At 31.6% G+C, this 11,041-nt stretch overlaps 1 protein-coding gene across 1 annotated transcript; it reads left to right on the forward strand.

Annotated features, from left to right (window-relative positions):
• Nucleotides 1-2,259: 2,259 nt before the first annotated feature.
• On the forward strand, nucleotides 2,260-10,594 carry LOC134727525 (uncharacterized). The gene is made up of 3 exons (XM_063591906.1): nucleotides 2,260-2,914; nucleotides 4,883-4,966; nucleotides 8,433-10,594. The coding sequence occupies exons 1-3, from the start codon at nucleotides 2,260-2,262 to the stop codon at nucleotides 10,592-10,594; spliced, it is 2,901 nt and encodes a 966-aa protein (XP_063447976.1).
• The last annotated feature ends 447 nt before the right edge of the window (nucleotides 10,595-11,041 follow it).

Genomic DNA, 11,041 nt, shown 5'->3' on the forward strand with positions numbered 1-11,041 from the left:
GTCGTACAAAGTGATGTGTGTACGAAAAAAAGGATTATCTATGATGTTTTCAAATATATTTGAAAACTTTAGTTTGATGAGTTTTGATATATATATAGTTGCACGATATCACTAGCTAGCTTGTATGAAGTATTTTGGCATTGTTAAGTTATAAAAGACAAGATTGACTTCATAGATGTTGTAATTGCAGTCGACACACATTGCGTCAAACCTGTGTAAATAATCGGAGATGTAAATATTTTTAAAGGTATACATGTGTATCGATGAGTGACTAGGTCAAGTAATAAAAACATTAGCTTACATTAGATATAGTGATATAAAGATATTGCACGATTCTCATACACAGTTAATTTATTAAAGATTCAATGTAAAATTACTAAATAATTGATTTATATCAAATAATGTATAGGTTTTGACAATGCTAGAAGGAAACTATATATAAAAACTAGGTAACATATACAAAAGATTGCCATTGAAAACAGGTAACTTCATAGTATTACATGAACGTTTATAAAACGTTGTAAGAACAAAATGAGTGTAAAAACTATAATTTAAATCCATATCATACAATTTTAATATCAAATGTACACTCGTACTTACATTAAGCAAGCTTGTGTGTGGCTTATTTCAGCTGAAGAGATAGTAACTTACGTATATTCATGTAGGCTTCAGTTGACATACATTCATTTCGATACGCTTTTTGATTGATTTTCTACAAACAAAATCTTAGCATATACCGTTCTGAACCAAACATTTTGACACACAATAGTATCAATACAGAGTAAAGCTTTCCTCATAAATGTTCTAAATTATTGATGATAATCTACTTAATGTTTACTCAAAGAAAGTGTTAGCGCCGAAACATAAGTTTCTTCATTCTTATTCAATGAATATGTTGTTTCTTCATATTTTTGCAGGAAGAAAGGAAATTTTTGTCACATTCCGGTCTTATTTAATAGCTTTAGTCACACTGCTTTCAAAGTTATATGGTGTATATATACTTTTTCCTGTAATAACGGAGATATAAGGAATTTCCAGTTCATATGTAGTCACTATACTTAGTTCTCATATGATAGGTTTATGTATGCGTATTTAATACATTTATAGTTTTGAGGTATTTTTCAATGAAATTGAATTGGTTGACTACTCCCGGTTTACCAATGGTCATTTACGGTTTAATATTTTCAAGTTCATATATATGTAACCAAAAGTTTGCAAAAGACCGTTTTACTTTAGACTATAACAATAATAAGATGGCATTGGGTTGTCTCAAACCAAATGTATCATATCTTCAGCACACTAAAGAAAACATTTTGAACTTAATCTTTTAAATATAACTTCTGGCTTAAATATAAAATTTCAATGCTTGTATCTATGATTAATTCAATTACAATCACTGGGTCGATGAGTTATCATTGAACTGCTAACAACACTTTGAATTTTTTAAATACTAAGGCTTTTATACCTCAGAAACAGATTATCTTAGGTGTATTTGGCAACATTTTTAGAAAGTTTTGGTCCTCTATGCTCTCCAACTTCGTACTTTATGAGATTCACTGATGAGTCTTTTGTAGACGAAACTCACGTCTGGCGTATATATAAAATTGCAATGCTGGTATCTATGATGAGTTTATTTATATATATCTTCAAAAGTATCAGAGAAATGCAATAATTATCAAAATTCCAAATAAAGAGCAAACTTTTAATCATTGATCTTGATTTTTTTTAAGGTTAGGACTCATAGGCCTCAAATGGAATGATTTTAGATGTATATGGATAACGGTTTAAGAGTATAAAAACGTTACAACAACGTTAACTTAATCTAGTATAGGTATATGCCTCCATGAAGATTTCACTGGATTTCTGCGATTCAAACAGCCAAATAGTTCTGAAGATTTAACGACAAGTTTAGAAAAAGAATTTTGTCGATATCTCTTTTTGTAACGAGGAAGATGTACACACATGCAAGATAAACAGTAAATGGGGAGATAACTATTACAAACAAAATCCTTTAAATAAAAATCTTTACTCTCTGTCGATTGATGTCATCAGCAGAAGTATAATTCTAATTGCAGTAGAAACCTTCTATGTACAATGTTGGAACCAAACTTTTTAACGTTCAGTAATAATGATATTCTATAAAAAAAATATGTGTTTTTTTTTGTAGATGTTTGACCGAATAAGAGAACATGTGAAGAAACACGATATAGGTACTTGATTGAAGCTTAATCAAACAGAAGTTCATGTAATGATCATAACATGGCAACGGCAAGTTGTTCATCGTTCGTTGGTACAGCGTCTTCAATCACAAACTATGCACGATTAGGGCTAGCCACACAAAATGAGCTCCCAGACATACTTCGAGAACTGTTACTTATCAAAGAGCCGCCACATCTTTTAGAAGTACATCTCAATATTAACAGTTTTTTATCAAGAAACTTGAGAGCACATGAATGGAATATTATCAGATCTGTTCGTACAAGCCAGTATAAGGAATTTGATGTGCCACTTATGTACAAGTTAATACGAAATCTCAACTTGGTGCCATGTCCAACACAAGGATGGGATAATCAAACGCCACCATCATTAACTGAGATAACAGTAGGAGATGATATAGAAAGAATAAGGCGAATAAGAAATGAGATTGTACACAGAGGAAATACGAATGTTCTTGGACATGAACTGGCAGATTACTTTTCTTCCTTTAAGGATATAGCGAAAAGACTTGAGGTAACCCTTATGTTGTCGAACAGAAAATTTGTTTCAAAAATGGAGAATGTAGAAACGTGTTGTATAGATAAAGATACAGAGCAACACTACATTAAACGACTTACAGAGTTAGAAAAATACGAGACAGAATTAGTTATGAATTTTGCAGAGGTTCGCAAAGACATTGACCTTCTACGTTTACAAAGTTAGTATCATTAAAAGTGACCAAAACAGATAAATATCAGATTTAAGTTGATAAGTTCAATCAACCGGTTTGAATTATATTTACAAGACTATTTAGCGATTTTAATGTTGAAGCTTATATATATACATATAAATAAAAAAAAAATATTACACCAGGGTTTTCGATATCAGAAACTATCTAAAACATTTACTATCATCGGTATAAGGACATCATTCGTAAATACAGCTCAATATGCAGACGTCTTATACGTTCAGGTATTTATCATCCAAATTTTTATGGAAATAGTCTTTATAAAGCACAAAAATGTCAGTATTCACCTGAAAAAATAACAAAACCTTTAAATATAATTTAAATGGTCTGGAGCTGGCATGTCAGTTTGTTAGTCTTGTATGATTTTTAATTTTGGTTTCTTGTGTTTAATTTGGAGTTTAAGATGACGTCCATTATCACTGTACTAGTATACATATTTTTTAGGGGCCAGCTGAAGGCCTAGGACACCAACGGGTGCGGTATTATCGCTACATTGAAGACCCATTGGTGGCCTTCGGCTGTTGTCTGCTCTATGGTCGGGTTGTTGTCGCTTTGACACATTCACCATTTCCTTTCTTAGTTTTATTATTAAGAAGCGATATACTGTGGATTCATTATTATTCGTTGTAAACTAATTTTCGTGGGTTTCTTGGGGACAGGTGAACTACGAATTCAAATGTTCAACGTATGTCATATTTTCAATAGGCTTTGTACACGGAGATTGGTTTAACCACGAAATCAAGTATCCACGAATATGCAAGTTTTCAGCAATCCACGAAAATTAATACCCACGAAAATAAATGAATCCACAGTTGTTACGATTCTTTGTATCGGAACTAAACACATTTATCCACAAACCAGTTGTTTTCATGACACGGGTTATGTTCTTCTCATATATTTTATGATGGTACGATAATAAACCCTTAACGGGAAGGATTGTGCCTGATATTCATTTCAATGAAATCATAATCTTTCAATCAGTTTAATTGGAGTCTGGAGCTGGCATGTCAGTTAACTGCTAGTAGTCTGTTGTTATTTATGTATTATTGTCATTTTGTTTATTTTCTTTGGTTAAATCTTCTGACATCAGACTCTGAATTCTCTTGAACTGAATTTTATTGTGCGTATTGTTATGCTTTTACTTTTCTACATTGTCTAGAGGTATAGGGGAGGGTTGAGATCTCATTAACATGTTAAACCTCGCCGCATTTTTGAACCTGTCCCAAGTCAGGAGCCTCTGGCCTTTGTTAGTCTTGTATGATTTTTAATTTTAGTTTCTTGTGTACACTTTGGAGTGTAGTATGGCGTTTATTATCACTGAACTAGTATATGTTTGTATAGGGGCCAGCTGAAGGACGCCTCTGGGTGCGGGAATTTCTCGCTAAATTGAAGACCTGTTGGCGACCTTCTGCTGTTGTCTTTTCTATGGTCAAGTTGTTGTGTCTTTGACACATTCTCCATTTTCAATTTTAAATATCACATATAAAATGTATATTTAAATTTTTTTCACATCCATTACGATTATTTTTTGACAAAAAATTCAACGAGTAATTTAACAATTTAAACATTGTTAAAGTTCTTCCATCCTAATTTAAAAAAAAAATCAAAACGACCTATGCTATGACCATTAATACAGATTGGCCATCATCATGATCATGTACATATTTGGTATTGTACCGTCTGTCCATCAGACTCATTGTTGTCCTGATCATCTTATTCACTAATAGACCTTATTTTACTCAACAGGCTTGAATAGTTATGATACTTGTCGCAATTAAAGTATAACATTCAAGAACTTAGCTTTGGACACCTTAATTACACTAACAACGTTTTGGATCAAATACTTCCAAAATCTCTGACAAACATCCACAATCTATCTGAAATCTGTAAATTTTCTGATAACTTTACTCTAAAAGAGACATCTTTTCATCATTGTAGTGACTGATCAAGTATCGAACTCTCAGAAGAAAATACACAATGTTACAGCAGAACAAGAGGAAGTTATTCCAAAGCACATTCGAGGTAAACGTTCTTAAATCTTGAGTGAGTATCAAGGACTGAATTGAGATAAGACTTATGATTTTTGTTTTGGTCATGTAATAAGCTATAGTGAAGTTACCAATTTAATACTTAAAATTAATTTAAACACAGATTTTTGAAGGGCCTGCATCTTCTGCCATAGAAAACTCAATAAAGAGCATGTAAAGATAGTGTTCAGGCGGTGACGGCGGCATAAGCTTACTTCTTGAAAGCTTTATATTTTAAGAGATGATAGACCTTCATGATTCATACTTTGTATATAGATGTCTCCTGTATCCCGTTGTCATATGTCCATTGTCCTTGACTTCATTTTCATAGTTCTGTAACTACTTGAAAAAGTTAACATTTTTTATAATGTTGACTTCTGTCTTATCATGATTAATATGATACATTAATTTGTGATGCGAGTAGTATCTGTCTGACAGTTTTGAACTTATTTCATGGATCAGTGAACAAGGTTATTTTTTGGTGGTCAAGTCCATATCTTAGATACCATAAGCACTATGTTAAGTATATTTGGTGTATGGAAGGACTGTAATGTAAACATGTTCCCTCGCAGTTGTCATCTGACCTTGACTTAATTTTTATGGTTCAGGGGTTAAGTTAAGTTTTTGCGTTTTGGTATTCTTTTCTTATACTGTATGCAATAGGTCTACATGTACTATAGGTGGTGTATGGATTGATTGTAAGGTGTAAATGTTAACTGGTAGGTGTCATCTGACCTTAAAATCATTTTCAAGGTTGAATGTTTAAAATTAATTTTTGGAGTTTTAATATATTTTTTTTTCTTATACTGTATGCAATAGGTAAAATAAATTAGGTGTTTTGAAAAATTTATGATGTAGCTCGTAGGTTTCATTTGACCTTGAACTCATTTTCATAGTTTAGTGCTCAGTGTAAATTTGTTGTGTTTTAGTCTGTTTTTCTTAAAATATAAGCAATAAGTCAACTATAAGCTGTACATGTCTGATTGACATGGTGCATCTGACCACGACCTCGATCATTATCATGATTCATTGATTTGGTTTTCTGTTTTGATATTGTTTATAAGAAATTGCTGGCAATTGGTCAACTATATTTAGTGTATTGAATAATTTCAAGGTGAACATGTATTTTGTTTTTGGTTTATATGACCTCATAATGTTTGAAATATAATATGTTCATGCATCATTCTATTGAACTAAATAGTATCAAAATATAATTGAAGGTAAAATCTAGTGATTCCTATGCTCTTGTATGCGAATAAGTCTGGCCTACGTGCATTGTCAGCATATTACTACTATATTTTATAACATATTTGTTAGATTATATATTGATTGAGACTATAACACAATGTTGACTGCTCTACCCCTTGTTGACATTTGTACCTGTTATGCCAGTTTGTTTTGTTTACACTTCGTTGTAAATATGTAAATATGATGGAATTTGATTCAAATGTCATACAAGTGATAGGTTAAGCAAGATTTAAGACCAGGCATCATCCAACAATTCCTACATGAAAAAATGCCTGTACCAAGTTGCAATCCATTCGTTTGATGTGTTTGAGCGTTTGATGTTGCCATTTATAAAGCACTTTCATTTTTGAATTTTCCTTGGAGTTCAATATTTTTCTGATTTTACTTTCTACTTTCCAAATACACTTTACGATAATAAATATCTTTGCATAACTTGGTTTGTGCCATTCAAATGTATCAAGGTAAGAACTCGAACAAATCCTTGTTAATGTTTTGATTTATTTACTGTGTTAGGTAATCGTCTTTATAGTGACGGTATATATCAATTTTGATCTTTGTGAGTTTACTTTTTGCTTGTTCAAAATAAAAATTGGTTAAATGATTTAGTATTTGTCCTTTTCTCATTTGTAATTTGCCTTTTGTTCTGAGTGCCGCTAAAGTATTTGTAAAAGTGTGGGATCTTCTAGTTTAATAGGAGTAATACCATTGTTGATTTTATCCTATTAATCTTTGTTAATTTTGCATTTTTAAATCTTTGTATCCCGTTTCTACAGTTAAAGTTTCACATAACATTTCATTTCATATAGGATAAAAACAATGGCAGATATTGAGATAACCTATCAAATTTGCATCCACTTTTTAATTGACGTATAAAAGGCTGGAGTAACAATGTTACCTAAAATTCCAAATAATTTTAAACAACAAATAATAATATAAAGGTAGTTTGAAGCACCAACACTATATGTTTATGAATCATTTTTTTTTCGGCAATGAAATGCAGTTTTATCTGCCTACACAGTTACTGTTGCATTAAGTACTATTTCTGTATCAAAAATATGTAGTACTGGAAATCTACTTTGAATATTTAGTACTATTTTGTTACTTAAGAAGTAATGTAATATTTAGGTACCTGTTTATTTACAGTACTTGATTCGTGCTTGAAATTTAAGTACTACAGATTTTTTATTATGACCCATTTATGGGCATTATTTCTTTGGGTCTGTGTGTCCTTCCGTTCGTTTGTCCCGCTTCAGGTTTAAGTGTTTCGTTGAGGTAGTTTCTGATGAAGTTGAAGTCCAATCAACTTAAAACGGATTGTGCATGATCCCTATGATATGATCTTTTTAATTTCAATGTCATATTAAAGATTTCCTCCCATTTTCACGGTTCACTGAACATAGAAAATGATAGTGCGTGTACTTGTGACACATTCTTGTTTATTCATATTTTTACACCTTTACATTTTCAGCATTTTGAGAGTTTGTCTATTTCAAATCTCTTAAATTAATACAGTTATGACTTTGAACAATGGAACATTATGATCACTGTGGGTATTATTTCTGTTCCAAATTTTTCAGAACAAAACAAGTACTGTAAAATTCAGGTACCTAAATTTTACAATAATTTTAAAGTACAAAAATAATACTAAATATTAAAAGGAAATTTCCAGTATTACATATTTTTGGTACAGAAATATATCCTATGCAAAAGTAGCTGTGTACAACTGTTGCATTTAAGAATATATTTTTATAACTGTTGTTTGTATGAAACCAAACGTGACGTATTATGCTTTGATGGTATTACACCTACAGTCGTTCCATTCGAAAACCGGACATATTTTTTGTACACATTTTTACAAAATTATATGTTCAGTCTTATTTTACGAGATATAATGCACATAAAAGCAAAATCTATCTGATATTTGAAAATGTGGCAATTGCTATCTAATCAAATCTTAATTCACGAGGAAAGCTTGCTAGTTTTGCGGTTCTCTAAAGGCAAGCCTGCTTCTTTCGCCGCCCATAAAAAATGGCAGCCACGAAATAGCCTGCAGTACTTAAAGTGTATATAAACGGCAAAAGAGTATCAATCATAATTATCCCAAAGATCTATTCAAATATGTTATTCTAATACTCCTTTCCGTTATATTTCATTTGAAAAAAAGTTATACGTGCATAATGACAGTGTGTGTGTGTGTGTGTTATATTTTACAGATCAAATTAAAAAAGAAATAGAGAAATGGAAACAAGACGACATGAAGTATGTACCTACTAAAGCATCTTGGTATGTGTTCAGTCTTTTGAAAAAGGAAAACTGTGTAACTGTTGTTGGAAGTCCAGGAGTAGGAAAAACAGCTGTTATAAGACATGTAGCTTTAAAGATGAAAGAGATAGGATACACTGTAATTCCTATAACGATTCCGACAGATATTAGAGACTTTTACCAACCTGGTCGTCAGACTGTGTTTGTTGTTGATGATATGTGTGGTAATTTTACTGCTAATAAGCAGCTGATTGACAACTGGAAACAGTTACTAGGTGTAGTTGATAACATAGTATTAGATAATTGTAAAATTATTGTATCATGTAGATCCCAAGTATATAAGGATAACAAATGTTGTGTTTTAGCCCAATTCAGATCATGTGAATGTAATTTAATTTCAAACGATTTACTTTTATCAACAGATGAGAGAATACAAATAGCCAAAGCTCATTTAGGTAAACATGGAAATAATATATCAGAAACTATTCTGTTGCAATATGATTTTTTCCCTCTTTTATGCTTTCTTTATAGTAGACAAAAAAACACGGACATCGATGATTTTTTTAGTAAACCTTTCGTAGTATTTCAAAAAGAGCTGAACAGCCTTTGGAATGAAGGAAAAGTTGGCCAGTCCAAGATTTGTGGATTGGTACTTTGTGTTGTTTATAATAATAAATTAGATGAGAAATACCTGACAAGCATGGACCCGTGTGTACGTGTTATCATAGATGATGTGTGTGAAGCATGTGGAATAAATAGAGGAACATCTGGGATTAAGATAAAGGAAGAAGTAGATACACTTGTAGGTACATATCTTAAAAAGGAAAACAATGTGTATATAACAATTCATGATAAACTATTTGATTTTTTGGTATATTTCTATGGAACCAAGATGTTAGATTGCCTTTTAAAACATGCAATGCATGATATCATCAACCAACGTTTTCGATGGAACAAGTGTCGGGATAACGAGGACAGAGATACAAATGAGTTGATAAACATAACTACAGAGGATAAATTAACCTTGTATTTAAACAGACTTATATTAGACTGGTCACAAGGAAAAGTTATGGATCTTTTCAGTAATAATTATAATATGAAAAACGAACAATTCCGGGACTCATTGCTTACTCAGTTATTACATCGTGATAAAGCAGAACAGACAAAAATATCCCTCACTACAGAGAGGAGTAAATGGATTGTAATTGGTTCTTTAGAAGCTTGTTGTATGGAAGGTTATGCTAATTTGTTACCATGGTTTGTTAATCAAGGTGTGGAAATAAATCAAAGTACTTGTTTTACAACACCACTTGGTGCTGCATGTATTGGAAATCAAGTAGAAATGGTACATGAATTATTAAGTTTAGGGGCAGATACTAACAAACCAGGAATCGGTGGGATGACACCTCTTCATTGCTCGTGTTTTAATAAATGGTATGCCTATAATGATGTTATAAAAATATTGCTGACAAACAAAGCTTTCATAAACAAACGCAGGTACGACGGCTCAACTCCATTACTCTTTGCAGTATATCAAAAAAATATAGAAGCAGTGAAAATGCTTCTTTCTCATTCTGCTGATGTTAATATTGGTTACTTTGACAGTCAGGAAATCAAATATGGAGTAAATAAAATTGACGAATCACTTTATGCATCTCTTTCAATTAAAGAAAAGGAAAAATGTTTGTTGGAATGGTTTATAGTTAATTGCCCATCTTCCGTTGTCGAATATGTTAAACAAGAATCAAACACAGTAATAAACATTATAGGTGGTGCCACACCTCTACATTTGATGTGTTTTACAAATGATATCGATATGATTAAACTATTATTAGAGGGAAACCTCGACATCAACAAACGTAAGGAAGACGGTTCAACGCCTCTATTAGTTGCCTGTTTGTTCGGATTTATTGATGCTGCAACTATACTTCTTGAACACGGCGCCAACAGAGATATTCGAAGGAATGACAGAACAAGTCCTTTAGAAATGGCAAAATTTAGGAACCATACCGCGATCATTGCTTTGTTGGAAAATTTTGAATTGGAGAATAAAAGAAAATGTTCTGATTTGTTACATGAAGTGATTGAAGTTAAGAAACCTTTAAACAAATGACATTTTTGTTGATTTTCAAGTTTTATGAGGTCAACGTATCACCAGTTTCACTTTGGCTTTTAGATTTTAAATATTTCAATATATCTTTCTAAGGACTTCATTACAATAAAATCAAATTTAAAGTGCCCTTCAACTTCGATTTTAATTACGTACAATGTACTTAAAACGCATGTTTAGCGAACCAGAATTATGTATATACGTATATGCTTGGGATCTTATATGTGTTTTCTCCTCACACAGTAGCAAAAATATTGCATATGAATATACTTGCATTTATTGGAGCATTTCATCATACTAAGTATTTAATATTGAATTGTATTAAAATGTTATGTCATTATCATTTTCCGATGATTTTATAATTTCTATCTAATAGTATATGACCCATTATACATTAAGTTTGATATATTACTAAACACGTATTACTATTTCAAAAATATTTACAGCCTT

Source organism: Mytilus trossulus, chromosome 8 (assembly GCF_036588685.1).
Source record: "Mytilus trossulus isolate FHL-02 chromosome 8, PNRI_Mtr1.1.1.hap1, whole genome shotgun sequence".
Lineage (NCBI taxonomy): Eukaryota > Metazoa > Mollusca > Bivalvia > Mytilida > Mytilidae > Mytilus > Mytilus trossulus.

Coding starts and splice junctions, on each gene's coding strand:
- LOC134727525 (XM_063591906.1), top strand. CDS start 2,260: ATGGCAACGGCAAGTTGTTCATCGTTCGTTGGTACAGCGTCTTCAATC. Junction 2,915..4,882: donor TGACCTTCTACGTTTACAAA/GTTAGTATCATT, acceptor TCATCATTGTAG/TGACTGATCAAGTATCGAAC. Junction 4,967..8,432: donor TATTCCAAAGCACATTCGAG/GTAAACGTTCTT, acceptor TATATTTTACAG/ATCAAATTAAAAAAGAAATA.